Genomic DNA, 21,757 nt, shown 5'->3' with positions numbered 1-21,757 from the left:
GAGAAGCTTGAAACTTGGACTCTATCGACTGTGTTAATGTATGCACTTATCAAAAAAGCAAAAACAACTTTATCGAAAGAATCGCGACAGAGATAGGAAAAATAACTTTGGTTAATATTAATGTTGTTTATCGTATCCCCTTTTATCGCAACCTTTATTTTAAGTTAATTTAGAAGAGAATTTTAGAATACCGAAACAATGGACAAGCTCGAGTGATAATTATAAATGTGAGGAAAGAATGTGGGGTATTATATTTTTCATTTTTATACTAATTTTCGTAAAAAAAATCTCAACGGTTTAAAAACGTATTTTTTTCTCCCCCCCCATACAAAGTAACCTCGACAAAGTATCAAAACTTTTTACATTGTTCGTCACAAAAACGGTCTTGTACATGCACGTATGTGTTATTACTCACAGAGAGTGCTACTCGTCCTACGCCTACGCCCTGGCGTCCGCAGGACACTCCACCGTACGTCTCTACTTTGCGCTACATCTGCTAGTCCTGTTGATTTCCTGCGCCGAGGTTCTGAACGACCGGTAGGATGAGCGAGACGAGTGGACTCCCGATAGCGCGGGCCACGCCCCGCGTCGGCCCTCCACAACGACGGTCCGCGTCTCTTCTCTGGCAGAATCCGATCGAGACGCACCATCGATCGGCCACCACGGATCGGATCGGATCTAGGAGCGGTCCACGAGTTAAGGCGAACGCGTCTAGCGATACGGCGTTACGCCGCCCGGTGTGTCATCTACTTTGTCTATGTCTCTGTCGTGTCTCCGTCTTCTCCTTGTCGCGCCACCGAAATTTGTTCAGGCGCGCTCTCGTTCCGTCGTGTTTGGTGTTGCGTGTGTTCGCCCGTACGCGTTTTCAGGTGAGGCTGTAAAATCCGATTTCCGGGGGATGGGATATTCAACAGATATCCAGAATGCTCGGACGCCGTCGCAATTCAGCTTTGAAATTGAGATGTCCGAATGATTCGGGTATAATACGATTATTCGAATAATTCCGGTAATTTCGACCATTCGGATAAGTCGGATAATTTGAGTAATTTGAATAATTCGTGTTTATCTGACAGAATTGAAATAATGTTGAATATGGTAAATAATAATTCATGGTTTCCCCTCCCTTCCCTCTCTCTCTCTCTCTCTCTCTCTCTCTCTCTCTCTCTCTCTCTCTCTCTCTCTCTCTCTCTCCCCCTCTCTCTGTCTTTTTAAGGCAAATATAGAGTCCAAGAAATTATTACTAAAATTAATTAAGAGTTTTTGGAACGATTGAAAATTTGATAAATTCTTATGTAATTGTATGTAATTGATATAAATTTTCATAAAGCTTTTCAAATATTCAGATACTTTAAATCAGAAATCTCGTGTTTATCCGAAATATCCGAATAATAAAGGGAAGATTGGATTTACTTGGCTTATATAGTCGGCAAACTTGCTAATAATTCTTCCTTAGAGATCAATCATCAATTGGATACAAGTATAGAAATAATCTCGGAGAAGATTAGTTTCCAATTATCTGATAAATTGATTGTTGGGTTCAAGTTAGCTTAACAGTAAAGATTTTCCTTACTGGTTTTATATGTTATGATACAGATTTACAAATTATTAGTATATTTGAGTACGTTTTCCTCTATGGTTACATTCTCAGATAATTTTATATCAAAACAGCACACATAATCGTACACACGTAATAAAATTTTGCGCACAGAATGCAGAAAAAGTTTCATCCAACATAAAATTGAATAGCTTTTAAATTTATTATAGGTCTCACATCACATTTTTTACAATCTGCGTGTATTTATCTACCTACACGCTTTTGCAAGGAAACACCGAGAATTATGAGCAACGTGTCAATGTAACCAATTCGAGATGCAGTCTTCCTTAAAATACCTGAACAATTATCCAAAATATTTACAGTTTAAGTTGCAAGTTGCTCGCGTGGAAGTAACTTGTCGCGTTTCTTCGGCGCGGCTGCGGCTGCCGTTGTCAAAAAAAAAAAAAAAAAAGAAGAAAAAGAAAAGGAAAGCAAAGAAAATAGGGATCACGTCGAAACCATTCCTTTCGTCTTCGTCCGTAAGTTTCAGCGAGCTCTCGAGCGTAAACCACCGATCGACGTAGCGTCCCGCCCCAGCGCGGCGATCCGAACGGTTTCGCGGTCGCGAACGATACGGGGAAGGGTTGCAACGGCTGACGTACCACCGCGTGAGCACGGTGCGAGGGGGGATTGAGTTAGAATAGATCGAAAGGGTCGAAGGCCGGTCCCCTTAGCCGCATTCTCGGATAAGTACCCGGCGTCCTCGTCGTGCGCTTATATTCAAATGTAATTAAAGTTTTACACGGAGGGGTACTTTTACGCCGCTTCGTAATCCAATGTCAAAACTCCGGAACACCGCCCTGGAAAACGCTCCGAGCAAAGTCGACGACTCGAGAAGGAGGCTGCGTCGAAGCTCTTCATAGCTTGAAGATTATATTCGTACTACCATTTCGCGATTGTCGGAACGATGCAGTATTTCTTAATAAAGGACTCATGGATTTGTAACGGGCGTTCTCTCATTTATATCCACCACATCGTCCGATTTTTCCACCCTGCCCCCTCCCTACTCCCATTATCTCGACCTAGTTTTCCATTATGTTATAAGTTTGTCGTGATTTTTACGTCGCGATACGTAAAAACAGTGTATCTTTATTTATTATTAAATAACGAGGCAACTACAATCCTATTGGAGAGTTTTTCTGATGCGAAAAATCGTGACATATGTTTCTCCTGCAGGTTGAAGAATCACCTTTTTTTTTACGATACGAAAAAAAACCCCGATAGAAAAACGTCGAAACATAACATTTTTCTACGCACACCAATAACCGCGTTAGGCTCGGATTAGTTCATTTTTCCTTTCCAAGCCATGGATATTTCCGCGTTGCGAATATGATCGCGTTAAAAGATTATTACCGTGGCTGGCGAGAGGTTTTACGGGTCGATTTGAAAACAGCATTTCTCCGCCATTAAAAAAGTCATTAACAATTACGAGGACACAGAATCCACGGAACGAGCGCGGGCTTTTAAAAAGCAATTACGCTTCCAGATATTATTTCTCATGGATACGGCTGAACGCAGCAGACTGCTGCGAGTCTCTCTCTCTCTCTCTCTCTCTCTGTCTCTGTCTCTCCTCGTCCCGGCTCGTTTTCAGACTCCGATGAGCAGTTACCAGAATTCAGAATTTACTCGTATAACGAGATATAGCGGGGGAGAGGTCTCAATTAATTCCGCGGCCGCTACAGTTAGCAGGCTAACCCAACTTCTCTCTAAACGAGCTCCGGGGCTCGCGCACGTGGTGACAGCAAATATGAAGATAAGTCGTTCATTAACACGAAGGGAACATTTAGCGGAAAATGTGAGAATTTTGTTGGCGTAATGAGAGCCCGGTTTTCCCGGCGACAAGCCGTTCGCCGCCGCGCCGCGCCGCGCCGCGCCGCGCGCCGGTGAGCTGAAGGAGCAGAAGAACGGGACGGCGCGCGGAGCAGACGAAGATATTCCGGATATTCTAGCTAGCCGCGGCGGCAGGCAGGCACCAGGCCGCCCTCTCGTCGATTATACCTTCGCGGTAAGTACGCCCGAGCTATGCGCGAACATATATGTACGTGCATTGCGTTAATTGCGCGAGTTAACAAACGTGTAGCGCGTGCAGCGGTTATGTAACAGCTCGCTCACACTTTCCCGCGTATGGGAAAGCGCGCGCCCGGGTAAAGGGGGTGGAAAGAGTAAGTCGCATATTCTCGAAGGTATTCATCGCTCATAGCTGCGGCTCTCTCATCACCCGTTCGTTCGTGCGCTTACCCGCCGCATCACGTATAATACATACGCGTGCTGTGGGTTTTGCACACGCACACACGGCGGCTTGTGTGTGTATGTGTACACCGCGAGGCGCCTCGAAGCCTGGCAAACACGGTTATAATGTGTGTTTGTATTGACATAAATCTTTCGCCCACTTTCCGCGCACGAGCACCGAACACGCTGGAAATTACCGAGCGCATCTGGAGCTGCAGCGGTCCAGCTATACCGTCGATACGTCGATCCTACCGATGTCGAAATGTACACGGCGTCCAAAAAAACGCTCCCTTTAAATTTATATGACCTCGTGTCGTACACGTTATCGAATTTACCGCGACAGCTACTAATACGTAGATAAAAACGTACATTCCCTTTGTGTTTAATATATAATAACTTTGAATGATTCAAATTGTTCTGAGAAAGTAATATGAAACATCCAGATTACTCTTATTTCTTAATAGGATATAATATGATATGATGGAATATGTAATATTTAAAAACAATTCAATACGCTATTAATTTTTCTACTTTCAAAGTCCTTTTTTTCAATAAAAAAAATCGAATAAAAAAAATGTTACTTAACTCCAACCGTTTGTTTCAAATAGCTTATGAATCTGAATTACAAAGGATTTACATTTTGTAAAATTCTTTTTAGATCACAGCAGAAAAAAAGTTATTTTTTTTATATATTCACTAGTCTTACAATGTTATTAGAAATGTATATCACGTTGTTATTTCACATTGATCTTTTTCTAAGTATAAAATAATGAAATATACCTTTTTCGATAGCTCCACTTTAAATCGCCCGAAATCGTCGGTCGGCATCAATCACAATATCCCCCGCGTCGTAAACAATACTGTTGACACGTAAAAAGTTACGTCATCAGTTATCCCTGATCGCGACGCATCGCGGTTCAGGTCACGCGAGTCGTTCGCTCTCACGATTCCATTCGACAGCGAAATCCTTTTATAAGGGAGAGAGAGTTTGACTCTTTACTTAATTCTTCTAATTCGGAGGCTGGGGAGCCTGTGACCCATCCTTGATTCCCGGCCATTTCCATATTTCTTCCGTCCCGCTGCTCCCTTTGGGGGTAGCACAGGGGAGGTTACGCCGCGCCGGGGGCGGAAAAGTATTGTCGTAGTTAAGGCAGCCGCTCGCGGCATACAAATAACGTAGTTTTCATAGCGCCGCGGCGTTCCAGCGTCGCTAACAATGAATGAAATGCCGACGTCGTTATCATCCGCGCTCGGCCGGATAAATAAATACGACGGCGGAGCGAAAGAGCGCGAGGGAAAGAAAAAGAGAGAAAGACAGAGAGAGAAAGAGAGAGAGAGAGACAGAGAGAGAGAGAGAGAGAAATGGAAAAGACGAGGGACGGAGGAGGAGAAACAGGAGGAGGAGGAGGAAGAGGAGGAGGAGGAGAAGGAAGAGCGATTTTTATTAGAGATACTCGTTCCACGAGCAAAACGGCGGCGCGCACGTGCGCACCGATATCGTCGAGATTATGACCCAGATTTATCGCGCGCCTATAAATTGCAAAGTATATCCGACCCCTCAATGAAAAAACTATAATTTCGCGGTGGGCAATGCGAAATTGCCCCGATTGAATCGGACGGAATTCTTTATCACTTGCAGATATGCACGCGCGCGCGATCGTGATTGATTCATGGATATTCAGAGCCGGCGCGCGGCGCGCGGCGGTGTCGACGAAGCCGCGAGATTAATCGGCCACGGGAGAGAGTATCCGGCGTTAAATATTGGATTAGCGCGCCATTCATTCCCTCGTCCAATCATTAATTATTGAACAAAAGCAAAAGATTCTCGCGGTAATTAATGCCCACAATGGAGGTGTAGCTACGTTAAAATGGCAACGATGACCAATCGACACGGGATATAACGAGCGTCGGCACACGGCTCGACGTTTAAATGTCACGGCAAACCCTCCCCCCCCTCCCCGTTGCACCGATTCCACGCGCACGCAACACGTGTGCGATCTCTGTGTGTATCTGTGTGTACGCGCGTTACGGTCGGACTGGGCTGGCACAAACGAGGATATTTCCACTCGTCGAAGAGACAGAGAGAGAGAGAGAGAGAGAGAGAGAGAGACGTGCTGTGCGCGTTGCGCTACACACAACGGCATTTCCGGTGTGCGACGCGGGTGGAGTGCACGAGCGAGCAATCATTCGGCCAGCGAACGTCATTGAACCTTGTCAGCGGAGGCACGGGGCTATCAAAGCTACGCAAAACAGGGAAACATGGCGACGACGTTGTACCGTGTACAACGCCGCTCTCCGCGGCTTTTAAACCTAAACTGTCACGCGCCCGGAATCCATTTAATCACGAACGAGCACGCTGGTTGTCCCTTTTTCCAAATAAGATAAACCCATGTATCCCGCCCTCCCGTGTAACAAGATGAGTTTTAAATAAAAACCCAAAGTTAGCCGAGATTAACCGAAGAATATACGACGATCCATTCTTTTTATTCTGCGACCTGATTCACCACAAATTTCCAATTCCCGCTTATTAATTGTTCAAAAATTGCAGGTTGATCCTAAAGTGTTTTTTTTCTTTTCACGTTTGATGCACTCAGCATAGCAATGAGAATTTTATATTTTGAAAGAAAATAATTTTGTACGTAGCTTTGGTGTAAATTCGAACCATCTTATGTATATATATATACACGTGAATTTGTATGTTAATCCTGCGTTTATTTATGTTAACTAAGTTTACTTCAACATTGGGACTTATGGTAATCGTGACTGTTTACGTTAAACAGGTTTATCTCGACACATTGAGAGGTTGTATTTTTAAAATAATACCAAAACGTTCCACCCGCACCATATACGATTGCTTGCCCGAGTCTCAAAATGCTAATGACTTATCAAATACTAATAATGAGTGGTAATTCGTTCGGAAACGCGTTCGGAACGTTTCGCGTTAAATAAGACCTTCGTTCCCGCCCTCCCCCCCGAAGGAAAATTGAAAACCGCAGGTCTGTCCCTCTTGCGCCCGCTCGTTTGCGTGCGCGATACGCACGCAATCGCCTTATCAACGCGATTAAGCGTCGATAACGACAACGGGAGCGAGGGACAACGGCGGCAGGAAGGACGGTGGACCAAATTTAATTTAAAACTTGAATTCCGCCCGTAAGATTACAGAGGCCGGGGGAGTAAGACCGGTAATTAATTTGCGAGGATTACTTACCGGTAACTTGGCAAAAGTTCGCGGACCGCACCGCGGTATCCCCCGGTCACCCGGGGGGGACGGCCTGTCTATACGCAAACTCATTATAACGGAATCTCCAATAATCTCGGGGACGTCATTCGACGTCGGGGTGCTGGCCGGCAACAAGGCGAGTTATCGTGTTAACGCCCGGTATATGCGAGCTATCGACCGTCCGTCGCTTGGTTGTAGGGTATAAAGTAGCATCTAGTACGTATCTCGGCGAAGCCGTGTATTACACACGCACGTACAGAGAGGCGTACCACGTACTCGCCCTCCCGCCTTCTCAACCCCTCCTCCCTTTACCGTAGCGCGCGCCCGCCGTCGAACCCGATGCGTGCGCGCGTATACGTCGAGCGACGAGCTACCCTCACCGCGTCGGCCGAGATCGTTCTTCCTCTTTTGGAGTAGACAGCTTTATGATCGGCTTTTGTTATCCCTGTCGCATTTTATGGAAGCGCGAAGAATGATATCGAGGGGAAGGATGTAGCGCGCGGGTATATGTAACGGCTGTAATTGCCATCTCGCCCGCGCGCCGCCCGAAGTCGGGAACAGGGATCTCGCATTTACATTTCGATGGATACGAGACGATGGGGTTGTAACCTGGGAAGAATTATTTTCATACGCTCCCCTACGGAGGGGCATGCCGGGCCCCTTTGTTAGCGAAACGAAGTTACGTGTCAAATATTGAATAATAAGCACTCCCGGCTGTATTGAATTATTCTTGACAGCAACAAGGTACTTTTTATGACTGTAAATACGGAAGATGGAAGACAATAACATTCTCTCTACGAAACTACGTCTCGCGATATTTAAAAAAAAAAAAATAATGTTTACTAGCTACTGATTAAAAAATTTTTTCTACCCTCGCGACGATTGCTTTATCAATTATATTACCTTCTTTCCCTCCAACTTTGTTCATTTTAAAATCATTCGATTGCAAAACATTCGGTTGCAAAACTCGCCGGGTGTAATTAATAGCTCAGTGATTAATTATCATACAAGTTTTTCTTGGTGTCTCAAGGCGTTCTACCAACACGAGCGCACGTTTTACCACGGTCTGCAAAAAAGCTGCGCACCGGCTTACCGGAATATCCGCTATAATGCGTTAATTAACTCGGCTTAAAGTCCGCCTTGTGCCTTTACGTTATCCTATAAAAGCCAATGTGCACGGTTCATTCTTGATGACCGTCCCGGATGAATCGTCCGAAGCAAAAGAGGCGTGAATTACTTTAACTTAGTATACCCAAAGATAACGTTGAATCAAAAAAGGATAAGTCTTCTCTATTTTCGTTCACGCCGCAAATAGTCGTCCGCTACAGTATTGCGCGCTACCGTAAAGCTTTGCAAAAATATTTATTTCACACACACACACACATACAATAAATAACGTTATAAATATACGCGATGGACAATGCATATGTGGGTGAGAATAAGCTCAAGCCGACTGACGGTCCTCGTCGAAACGTTTCTCGTCACTCGAAGAAAACGAATTTATCAGTCCTCGTCACTCGGCCTGTCGCACTTTACCGAGCCATAAAGAACAATATACATATATGCGACCGTGTGCGAATATACGCGTCGCAATTATAATGTAGTAACGCGGTTGCGCGGTTACAAACAAGACTCTCGCATTTGTGTCTCGCGAATTTACGAGCCCGCGGCGAGCGGCGCGGCGGTTTACTTTTTGCAGACAGGCTCGGATGGCCATACTGGGAACCGCTCCGGTTACCAATGATGACCAAAAAGTATTACGTTCGATCGATCCTGGAGTAAGAAACGCGTCGTCGTGGTTGTAGTCGTTGCCGTCGTCGTCGTCGTCGTCGTCAACGTAGTCGTTGTCGTCGTCATCGTCGTCTTGCAACGAGAATCCGAGGCTTCAGCGTTTTCAATATCTTCGATAGGTTCCTTCGTACAAAGTAACTCTACACCGTCTCCGTTGCGCCTTTAGTATGGAGATGGATATCGGAAGACGCGCGTCGCCGAAGTCTTTATGCGGCGCTCGCAATATGGCTTCAGATTCCTGCAAAATTTTCGTCACAATACGCCCTTGATAGGAGACAACACGGTAGATGCGCTCGCGCGCGGGCATGCCGCATCAGCTTTTAAGTATCATTTTCATAAGGCTCAATATCGTTATATTCTGTGCTTGGTAAATAGGAAGACGTGCAATCGTAGCGTATTCTGAAACGATGCCTCGACGTTGCATATTGCATAAGAAATTTCTATCTCTCCTCTCTTCAACATTATTAATCTTCATTATATATATAATTTATGAGGTTAAATTATTCGTAAGATATTGGTATATAAAAAGAACCAGGAAATTGTACACTTTTGATAATCGATAATTTCACTACAATTAGAGCATTACATTTTTTGCAAAAATTATTTTCAAAAGTTAATAATTTTAATTTTTCATATAAAACATCATATAAAAATAATTCACACTTCAAATTTTTAATATTAAAACACAAAAAATGTTCGCTCTTCTTTTAGAAATAAAAAATTCTAAATTTAATTTATTTTTTGATTCGTTACAGTAAATTCTAAAAAATAATTTGGACTTATTTAAATTGTTGAAAGAAAGACCCCAAGCAATTTCCAAGTCAATATTTAGTTTATATTTTGAAATTCTATCATTTAAGGTATTTTCCTAATTGATTTTAACTCACGCTCTTGGAGAAGATGCACGTGTATCAATAACATTTCTAGCGAAAGATCGGCTCGCGTTTTAAATTAGTTTCGTCTGTCTCCCGAGCTTTCTCATTTCAAAGAGGGTCAACGATGCGGAGCAGTACGACGTAACGATTCCGTCAGTATCGTTTCTTATTTTAATCACGATAATGGCAATTGCCTCCAACCATCCACGTGAATGCCTCGCAGAATTCTGACGTAGATTGTCAAAACTTTTCTGGCGGACGTATAAATTCTGCGTCGTCGCCATTCATACAAATACAAACGATTATAAAAATGCTGATTACAAAAAGATATTAATTACTAATTAGATATTATTAAAGTGGCATGTTTGTCGTTATAAAATGATTTATTAAAAATTTCTGTAATTAAATAATGAATTTATGATTTTATGAAAAAGAAATAAATTATTTATTAAACATTTTTCAACCATTGATTTTAACTTACAATTAAAGGTTTTTCTAGTTACTAAGTACTCATATAAAAACTGAAATTTAAGATAACAAAATTAATTAGAGAATATTACAATTAAAAATATATTTAAAAGATTATTATTTATCAATGGCAAATTTTTAAATTATAAATTCATAATTTTTAATTTCTAATTTAAATTTATAAGAAATTTTTCAGATTATTTTCCTGATTATGATTTTGATACTAAAAATAGATGTTATAGATCCAATAGACGATTTGATAGATTGTCTGATATCCTTATAATAGCTTAACTTATAATCTTCTTGTGGAACAATATTTATCATAAAAATATTATTAACCCTCCCTATAAATTCCATTTAAAAGTTAAAATTGTTCTATTATATTCAGTGACGAATAAAATAAATATTATAATTATATTATAATAATATACAATTATAGAAATTAATTTTTATAAATTTTAATTCATCAAGTTCCATTTTTTACACAAATGTTTAAATAATGTAGCATTTTTGAGATTAAAATTGTATTAATCGTAAAAAATTATACAGTCCGATAAATTAAAACCTTTTTTAGCTCATAAACCAAATAAGATAATACCAAGGGTAATTCTTATAGATCTTTTGTCATTGCAAAGAAATTATGTCACGTTTTTTAATAAATTAAATAAAAATGCCAAAAATAGTATTTTTAAATACTTTTAAGTTGTTCAAAAATTCGTGTTAGATTGTCTATTCTTTTTGTTTGAATTTTTGTAAAACTGTAATAACTGTAGAATATTGCATAGCTCGATGAAAAAAGCGCAGTGCATTTGAATCACAAAAAAATAAAAACCGAGTATTAATATTAAATATATAAAGCTTTCGACAGAGCTTTTCTGAAAAACTAAATATGAGCATAATATTTTAGTACATTGCTAAATTGCAGTAGGTAAATTTTATCAAGAATTTTGATAATCGCAATCTGTGTTAAAATAATCGTGCTCGACAATGCGCCAATGCAATAAATTATTATATAAACATATTGTACGTTATTAATCAGTAATCTTAAATTATTTATCACAGCATATGATGATATTACCTATCGCATTTGTGCGATATCACGATAGTGATTTCAAGCGATTTGTAATTGTCGTATTATACGACATGCTCGCCTAAAGGGATTTTCAATAATTTCAACCTGCAATGGACTTACACAAACCATCGCGTATGCAGCCAAACTACTATTTAAACTTTTAAAGACTTTAATGGAAGTACACAATTCATCTATTGAACTAATTCAACAGAAATCGATTGAAAAAAAATGTGTCAAAGATCATATCATTTCTATAACTCTTAAATCAAACACGAAGAAATAAAAAATTAAAGTCTAAACAATAAATAATTAAGTTTATATTTTTATATACGTAAATAACTATTTAAAAATTATTTTAATCTTGATTAAAGATTATTTTAATCTTGATATATTACAGATAATAAAAGCTTGAATCACACACAACTATTACAACAATAATATAACTTTAAATCTTTAAAACACGTGGAGTGCTTTTGTGATATAGCAAATTTCAAAATGTTAATTTAACCAATTTTTTTTAACAGAAAGACGAAAAAAAATCTCTTATAATTTTAATACATGAAGAGAATTTTCTCTTAAAATCCCTTAAAATCGTGATAATTGTGAGACAACGTGAACCTCGAAGAATTTTACTATACTTTTAACAAAATTAACTAAAATTTGAATAAAATTTGGCAAAGTTTTAGTAAATTTTGTTAAAAAATTCTTCGAGGTTCACGTTGTCTCACAATTACCACAATTTTAAAGGTAATTTTTAAGAAAAAAATTCTCTCTGTGTATAAAATTATATACAATTCTTTCTAAAAATAGATTGCTAGAAATCGAGTATCGATGATTTACTTGTTAATTCGAATATTCTTCTTTAATATCTTGATTAATGAACACAATTACATAAACGTCCTATTTTATAATACTTTACTTTTCATATTTGATTAAAAAATTATAAATTTAGAATTTTAAACATACACACACGTCAAATATATATATATATCGAGCGTAATAAATTATAAAAAATATTATACCAAGTATAATTAACAATTTAATTTGAGATGAAAGATACTCAAGCACCGAATATTCACATTTAGCGGGCTACATTATCGCGCACGAATCGGTCTTTGACTTTGTTACAGAAACCGTACGATACGCGCCACGAAGCAAATCCTTACGCGCCCGTTCCACCCCGCGCGGTGCTGGGTTTTTGTTTCTCGCGAAATGGAGAGCGATTTCGGTCGAACGAGTGGAGCGGCGTCGTGTCGCCGCGTAATGGAGTTAATATTTTAGCGGCAGCGGGAAAGAGAGAGAGAAAGAGAGAAGAGGTATTTCGCGTTATGCCGAGCGCGTATCCCTCCCGGAACAAGAGAGAGCTGGGGAAGGGCTGGAGGAGAGGAAGCTGGGCCCCTCTCTACACGCCGACCGGGAGAAATGACTAAGAAACTCCGTCGTGGTACTGTCGCCCGTTGAATGGGGGCGCATACATTTCACGGCTGTTTTCGTGACAAACGTTACGCGGGGCGCACCGACACGCGGGAGAACGAGCCGCGAGAAGAACAAAGTACCTCTCCCGGCAGCATCGTTCTTCAGCTTCACGCTAACCCGTTCGCGTCGCCGACTGCAAACGACGACGACGACGACGACGACGACGACGACGACGATGAGTCGCACCCTCTTCCGATTGCGCGGGCGCTACTTACGAACGCCACCACGGTACTGCAATTCCGACAGTATGTCGCTATATTATCGAGACTTTATTTAGCCGAGGTGGCAGATTGTTAGATTGTTTCTATATGTGCAATATATGCTTTACTTACAAAAAGAATATGAAATGTATAATGAAGTTTTTTTTTGTATTAATCTATTTGAATATATTTCCTGGTCATTTTATTTTAAAAAACTTACGTTTCAAATAACAGTTTCATGATTTCCTAAGAACATCGACAATTATCAATTTTATAAATATAAGTATTTTTTTGTATAATTCGGTTTTTTTTAAATCAATCTATAACATATTAAAATAAATCAACATAGGTAAATTTGCGCACTGAAACAAGTATAACAAGAAGTACATACATATATTAGTCATATCAATGAGAATTTCTGATTCTGTCGCGACATTAATTAAAATGTTCGATAAATTTGACAATAAGTATGTCTGACTTTTTTATCTTTTTAATTGAATTGGAAATATACCAAAATTCCATAACTTATGCAGCCAGATACGTATAAATGAATAAATCAATAATTCCGCAATTTTATTATGATTAAAAAATGTACATCTCTTCGACGATCTCACTTTAATAATTTTATGCACAGAATAATAACATAACTGTTGTAAAAAAAAAAGCAAATTAAATAATCGCATTTGAGAAAAAAGTGCGCCAAGTTTTCTGTAATAAGAGGCAGCTGAAAAAAAAATTAGTATGATACAGCGCCGTACAAATGAAAGCCTTCAAACCGTGAAGCATTACAGAAGTTCCACTTCTGCCGTTGAAAGTGGCCCGTATAAAAAAGTAATCGCACTTAATGTAGCCGGGGCCGCGTACTTAAGCAGGCATCCGTAGTCGAACGCGAGTCGGATGTTCGCACAAGCTCGCGCTAGATCAACCCGGCGGCGGCGCTCCCGCGAAGCGCGGGATGTGAATAAATACGCGACAGTTTGTTGCGATAAGTTGTCTCGGGGCGCGCGCTCGCTTTTACTATTTCAGCGATCCGTTTTATCACGTCGCGACCTTACGGCGTACGCCCTCGGCAAACGTGCAACCCCGATTCGTCTACGTCGTCCGTCGAAGCGTGATAAGTCAGCGTCGGCGGATATCGCCGCAAACAGACGATTGCCGCGCTTCTCCTCCGCCTGCACGCTCACGTTCCGCGGTTCCGACGCCGGTGGGCGAACAGACGCGGAATTATTCTCTGAAACATTTTTCGTGTCGGAGACGTTACTCGAATCGCCCTCCCCCTTCGCCGGCACTCTATATCGCGCCTCGTGGCTCGTCGAGCCAATATTCCCCTTCCCGTTTCTCCCTCGTAATGAAACCATGATTTCACAACTCCGGGAAACGTGCGTATCCGCGACGTGAGTTCCCTCGCTCCACTTCTCCGTGATAAAATAGGGTGAAGTCGATCGGGATGATTAAAGGTGATCGCGCCTCTTCCATCTTAGTTAATCCTTATCCCGATAAGGGGAAACTAACGGTCTCGTTTTACACTTCTTGAACAATAGAGTGTGCGTTTACTGCAATACGATCTCTTAAATCTCCTATATATATATATATATTAATTGAGCGCCAATTACAAACATTAATATATGACATAATATTAAAGGATATCCGTAGATCGGTTATTGATTCCGCTTCTGTAATTGCCTGTAAAATGACATATTTTTGTATTTTTCATCTGGACTCTTCTTCGAAAACCGTATTCGTGTGTGATGTACGTTTTGTAATAATAATTTCGATGGGGTATATATAACATTACAAACGAGAATAAAAATAAAATATATGGTTTTCTCTCTATGCAATTTAGTTGTTATTTAAGTCGATGCAAAGTTTAATGTATCACTGTATGTTTTTATTAAAATAAGCAAAATGAATAATAAAAGATTAATAATTACGTGCGAGCTATGATACGGGAGTTAATCAAATACTTTACAAAAATATAAATTTTCTCAGTGGTTGGTACTGGTGTGTGTATGTGTACGCATCAATTCAATCTGGTTTTTAATTCAAATATCGCCAATTGAAAGTTAACTGTGGTAACCATCATGATGAAACAAAAGCGTACGTCAGGTTGCTTTTATCCATCATACATTATTAATATACAAAATACAAAATAAATTCTTTCCCCTTCATGGACATCGTGTGCATTATTTATAAAGATTTGTTTCCGCACGCTATTATTAAAAATGTAATTTATTCTTAAATTTAACGATATCAAATTAAAAATTTGCCGGATCACGTAAACCACAATTCTTTATGCTACCAAAAGACAAATTAATTTTACACAATAATAAGATTAAAATTAATTTCACATTTATACACATCTGGCTCTCTAAAACTCCGCTTCGTTTTTCGCACGTCAGTTCCCTTGAAACGGATTTTTACAGAAGGTGAGTGATATTTTGCCTTATACCGCTGCCCTGCGAAGGCAATCTTTTTTCGCACGTTAAAGGAGTGTGTGTGTTTGTGTGTTATAACCCTCTGAAAAATTTATCGCTGATGGACTTACGATAGATCCACGTCACAACGAGCGATGTTGCCGATACGAGGCGAGGCCGCGGGCCTTGGACGGAATTTATCCGTTAACCGCTTACGGTTGGTCGGCCGCACAAATGAGCAGCGAGCGCAGATAACGCGGCCGGGTGCCTGCCACCTACAATCGACAATTTCGACAATGCGCTTTGCGCTGTCGCGACCTCGACGATGTATAAGCCCGATACGTCCACGTCCGCGCCGAAGTGCAATAAGTCAATGCGGTCGAGTATCGTCACCGACCGGCCAGGATAACGCCGTCGATATTTTATTCGGTATCGAGGCGCAGCGGCAATCGTGTCAAGAAAGCAAAGGCAAGAGGCGCAAGTTAATTCGAGTATATACGAAAAATATGGCCGCTTCAATTATGAAACATTGATATTTTATATTTTCAATTATTGTATTTTATTACAGATAAAAATATGTAATTATTATATATTATTATTATTATTATATGAATATATTATAATATCAATAATAATTGATAGTTTTTATTTAATCATAAAATACCACTACACTGAATATATTTGGATTATTATTCTTATGACTTACTTTCTCTAGTGAACAGAAAAGTATTGTGAAAGAATATTTATTGATACTAAATGATGACTTTTTTTGTAATTATAAAAAATTAACAAAATAAATCAAAATGTTGTAACATTTTGTATAAAAATGTTTGGATTTTGAATTTAAAGTTGTTGTAATTGAATTTCGAAATGAATCCAAACATATCTGTCTATTATTTATGTCTACTTGTGTAAATTTTGTAAACACAATGATAGCACGCGTGGAAATAATTTCCGACGGATTATTTGTCCTTTATTATATTGCTGATACGATTAAAAATTACCTATTCAGTTAATGTTTGTTCCACTTTTTGCATCGTTCGTTTATTCAAATGATTGGAAAGCAGTTTTCTGCAGCATCTACTTATGAAAGTATTGCGAACTCCATATGCAAACGGTATCTCTATTTTTTTTCTTTTTAATTTGATATTGCGATTACTAAACACTAGTGAAAATTAACTTTTCACGTGAGTTAAGTGAAAACCAAATTCAGTATTACTGTCGATATTTGCAAATATAATACAAGAATGTTGTGGGAATAATAAGTGTAAAATAGAAACGTTAATCAAATCAACCTAAATCATATTTGTATGCCCAATGAATTTTTCGTAGAGTTCAATTTTTTTTTTTAGAATCAATGGTTGATAAAATACACTATCATCGCCACTCCAAACAATTTTTTTTTTATATGCATAATGTTATTCCATTTCTCGCATGTATCTATTTTTTTACTTTTGAAATGCAGCAGAGCGCGAGGAGCAAAAATATTCTAATGAAATAGTCTTTCTTCTTGCGTTCGTAGTTAATTACTTTCCTCGAGCAAGTCAGTACGCGAAGGAGAAACGCACCCGACGAGGGTGGAAAACTCGGCGGGCAGTTAATACAGAGCGAGACCAGGAAATAAATTGCTCGGCGCGCGCTTGCGGCCGGCGCGTGTTCGCTCGCTCGCTCGTTCGCTCGCTCTCTATATATAGTTATGCATTTATTTATTAACCAAGTTTTATTTGTCTCCCGGGGAAAATAACGCGACGGAGAAAGAGAGGAGAAAAGAGAGCATAAACAACGCGGTGGCGGTGTGTGCGGTCGCGCGACAACTCACGAACTGCCACCGCCAATTGCCGGCGATCCGTTTTATCCCGGAGCGTCCTCGATCCGTCTACGTCGTACGTCGAGGCATGATAAATCAGCGTCGCGCCGCGTCGCATCGCGTCGCGTTTCCCTCGCTCGCTCGTATGGCCCCGAGTATCACGTTGACGATAGGCGAGCTCGGCCGCAACATGGCTGGCTGGTTGGTGCGCGCCGTGCGTCCTGAGCGCGCCGTTTTGTTTTTACTTTTTCTATCTCTCTCTCTCTCTCTCTCCCCTCTCCTCCAACGGTCCCAAGTTGTTTATCGCGGCGGGATTAATGTCCACTTTTTGCGCGTGCGGGCATGAAAAATTCCACGGCCCGTACGTACGCCCGGATTCGGGAGCATTTTTAACGATCAGCTTTCTTCGGTCTCCCGGCGCTAATCCGATCAGCGGGGATGGGAATGGGAGTGAAAATGCGGCAACTTTATTCGCGGCTTCGTCCCGCTTTGACGTTGTAGACCGTGACGTGACGTGGTCGCAAACGATGGCGACGATAAGAATCGACCGCGCAATCAAAAATACAATATGACGGCCGATACGTATAAGCGCGACTGCGCCGCGAGAAAATTAACGCTATTATTCGTGCAGTCGACTTACGTAATGTCGAGCGTCTACACGCGGTTAAATCTTTAATGACCGTTCATCTGGAACATGGAAACAGCCGAAACAGGCTGCGGCGAGTGGCGGCGGCCACGTGGCGGCGCGCGAGTTTCTCTTTAGACGCATTTATGCAAATGGATTAACGAACCCGAGCCAATCGAGTTATGCGAAAATTTGTAATTTATCAACTCCAGGAGGCACGTGCTTTCTGTACAATTACCTCCGCGCTCGCGCGCGATGTACGGAGGCGCGTCCGGTTATCTTCGATGTTTTTTCCCCATTTCCGGACGCATCCGGGAGATGAGGATTGCATCCTGCATTCGCGCTCACGCTCGCGGAAAATGTAACGGGCGAATATTTACGAAGCATTTTGAGATATCAAAAAATCCTTTTCAACCTTCACGTTCCACGGAAGGATCTATCTAAAACCATGTGCGCGCGCGTATGTATGTAAATCCCACGTAGCGACTAGATAGCTAAACCGATTACAACCATTTACGAAATATTGTACGACTGCCGGGAAGCGGGCGTGCGTAGATGTGTGTCGCCTCTTGCAAAGTTTACAATCAATTTTTATATAGAAAAGAGGAAAAAAAGCGTCACCGGTTTTTTTTTTTTTATTACTCTTCATATCGTAACTTTCGAAATCGTCGAGATCTCCGTGAAACTATCGTCGGGCGATAAAAAGTCATAACGTCGTAGGCTTTTAAACTCGAACACATAGAATGCTTTTATAAGTTTAAAAGCTTTACATTCATCGAATATATATATAATATATACATACGTAATAATACTGAAATCCCGTTCTGATTTGCGCGTGAGTGCAAACATTTATCCCCTTAGTGACAGGGTTAATAAAGAGCGCAGTTCACTCCGAAACTGAAAATGCATTCCCTAAATACCTTGTCGGGACTCTTGCTGGGAAGAAAGAGAAAGAGAGAGAGAAAGAGAGAGAGAGAGAGAGAGAGAGAGAGAGAGAGAAAGAGAGAAGACGGAATGACGGAAGAACATCACGAGAGCGACGATCGCCGATCTCCGTCGGTCACGAGCCGATCGGTACCGCCCGCGATTCGGACCGACTTCTCCGCGCATCGGCTTATGTTGGCATTGCGCGAATAGTTCGGCGACTCTTCGGTATCCGCCGACCACTGTTTATTGCATACCGATGCCAAACACCGGGAACCATCTCGGACGAGGCATGACGGCGGCCGGAGGATCGTTTCCAAGTCTCGATCATCCGTTTCACCCCCCCCCCCTCTCCCTGCCCCGGTAGGGCCGGAGGAAAGATATCGGAATGCTAGAACGCCCGATGTGAGTCCTGGGCTCTAAACTGGGTTCGCGAATGTCGGAATCCGAGGACGGACATGACGCTCCCCCCCCGGAATCTTAAAGCGTGTTTGTGGAGTTTTTAGCGTTCGAGAATCACACGTGATGAGGGGAGATAAATCGACGCTTCGACCTCGATGATCCTCTCGGTGACTTTATATCCGAAAGGAGAACGCCCTTCCTCTCTCGCGGCAGTTTTAATTTATATAATTGAACCATTTCCAGTTTTCACCGCCCGCTTTTTCCCCGTTTTCCCGCATCCGCGCCGAAGCTTCTTGCCTCTTGCGCGCGTTTTGTATCGACCCGCAAGTAGTAAGGGCGGCGTTATAACCCTCGGACGCGACGGGTTACGATGAGCGTAATATATCCGAGTGAAGCGTTCGTTTGTGGAGTTAGGGAAGAATGAAGAAAGAAGCGAGCGCGCGGAATATCACGAGCGTCGTCAAATGACCGGGGAGGATAAAAAGCCGAGTCGCAACGGCGCGACAAATGTCCCGAGGACGACCGATGGCCGTGCTGACTCGGCGACGTACGTGTAACACACGCGATTTTTGTTTGTTTCCAATGTATAAATAATTTTCCGCGCGACTCTAAAGGGCATAAGAACCGTCCGCGAGGCGGTTCGCGAAAAGGCCTCTTCTGCAAAAGCTGAAACGCGGCTGATGTTTTTGGATTGGACTGTTTAATGTTACGTTTGAGCTTCGGTTCGCGCGTTGATAAAAACCTCGGGGAGGATTTGCGTCCCTTTGAGGTCCGTCCTGCGCGCGGATCGGCCGAAAGTATATCGCGCGCTTCTCCATAAATAAAAACGCGCGGCTTTTACGAATGCGTTCGCACAAGCATCCGGAAAATAAACACACACAAGCGCACGACTCGTGTTATGTGATATATAATAAAATGCTTTAAATTCGTCCCACGAATGCATTCCTTAACATTTCAGATTTGCCCTTTCCATATTCACGAGTGCAGGTCACGAGTGCTTCCCCCCCTCTCACTATCTCTCTCTCTCTCTCTTTTTTTATTGCCTTCTCAATTTGCATATTCCGCATCTCTCAAAGTATCCGTGTCGCGGAATTTGGTTTTCTTCGAAAGAAGTGAGCGAACGCCGCTCTATGGCAAGTAGCTCCCTGATGCGTTAGTAACGACCGTTACAACATTAACGTCGCGAATGTTCGTAGAAAATACAACCCTCCGCTCTCAGAGATATGTAAACATTAGGCCGATTTATTCATTAGATACAATAAATGTAGCGCTTGAGGACTTCCCGAGTCTCCTGGATTTCTAAATAGGAATTTATAAAGAAATATACGAAATCAAAATTGGTGAAATTAATTTGCAAATCTAATTCACGTACTTGTTTCCTGCAATTTCCATCGGTGCTCGGGGGAAGAAAGAAATACCTAACGCTAAGTTGCTAAGATTTCATTAAAATAAAAAAAAATAACGACTTGACAAAAAAAACCCTGTTTTGCAAAAGGTTGAATGTTTAAATAACAACAATAATAATTCGTGCTCGCATCGCGCCATGGAGAATGCGCAGAGTAAAAGGACACGTGCTTGATAAAACGCGAGAAAGGAAAGATTTAAAACGTTCCTGCGTAACTGTAGCTCTCGCGGTAGCCGCTGTTAACGAGTGGCATCACTCAGGTGGGGCTTAAAGCCTCATTAGAAGGCTAACAACCGGCCATGTGTCTTGCGAATCGCCGATTCGGAACAACGTAGGTAAGTAGATAGGTGGGTGGATAGGTAGATATCTCCTAGGATTGTCCCTCGGGCGCTGGAATCTACAAATTTATACGACCGTCGAACAGGAGCCTCTCTCTACCAGGACCTGTCTTGCCGTGACATTTGTCACCGCGGATTATTTTGTATCGGCGAACTTACCCCGGTATTAACTCGCTCCCTCCCCTGCTTCTCTCTCTCTCTCTCTCTCTCTCTCTCTCTCCATATCTCTCGCGCGTGGAATAATCGATTACCAGAGTTCGTACGCCACACCGCGTAGACGGAACGTGCGCCGTTTTTCGTTGCCCGATAACGCTGTACTCGTATCTCGCGACGTACGAGAACGGTCTCGTAATCTCATTTGTCGCCGACACCTTTTCATCGAATAACAAAACTCACCGCGAGGGGAAATTGCGTATATCGGCCATGCGTGAATGACCTGTGTGTGCTGGATTTCCGAGCTGATGTTTCGTCTTTCTGTCATCGATTATTCAATGATTCCGGATAACTGTACGGCGGCATTTATTTGTCATCCGAGAGGATATTGTAGTTTCGATACTTCCAATCGTTTAGAAAAATGAATAAAGCTTCCAAGCTATCGAATTTTTGTTATTCGAAATCTCTTTATGTAAGTCAAAATCATCGAGAGGCCACGCGCGCTCAACTTGTCCTCAATGAAGTAAATCGAAATATTGGAAATATTGGATACTCGTGTAAGCGGTTTTTTTTTCTGCTACGTCTGTCGCGAAAAAAGAAATCACATTAATGTATTTTACATGATTTTCGAGGATCAGCAGAAAAGAGAGAATTTGATAAAAAGTTTGATAAAAAACTCGAATCATATTAACAGAAATATCTGCTAAATAGGGCAGTTTGAATGATCTAAAATATTTAGATATATAGTGTGTGTATATATATAA

The 21,757-nt window shown here is 41.4% G+C and overlaps 1 protein-coding gene across 1 annotated transcript in view; it reads left to right on the top strand.

Moving 5' to 3' along the window:
• The window catches only part of LOC105832128 (acid sphingomyelinase-like phosphodiesterase 3b), a 45,327-nt gene extending 42,788 nt beyond the window's left edge, over positions 1-2,539 (top strand). Inside the window, exon 11 of the mRNA XM_012672793.3 lies at positions 418-2,539. Within this exon, the coding sequence (XP_012528247.1) occupies positions 418-541 (124 nt within the window). The 3' untranslated portion in view covers positions 542-2,539. The remainder of the gene's footprint in view (positions 1-417) is intronic.
• The last annotated feature ends 19,218 nt before the right edge of the window (positions 2,540-21,757 follow it).

This window comes from Monomorium pharaonis, chromosome 5 (genome assembly GCF_013373865.1).
Source record: "Monomorium pharaonis isolate MP-MQ-018 chromosome 5, ASM1337386v2, whole genome shotgun sequence".
NCBI lineage: Eukaryota > Metazoa > Arthropoda > Insecta > Hymenoptera > Formicidae > Monomorium > Monomorium pharaonis.
This window is presented reverse-complemented; position numbering and strand designations above follow the sequence as displayed.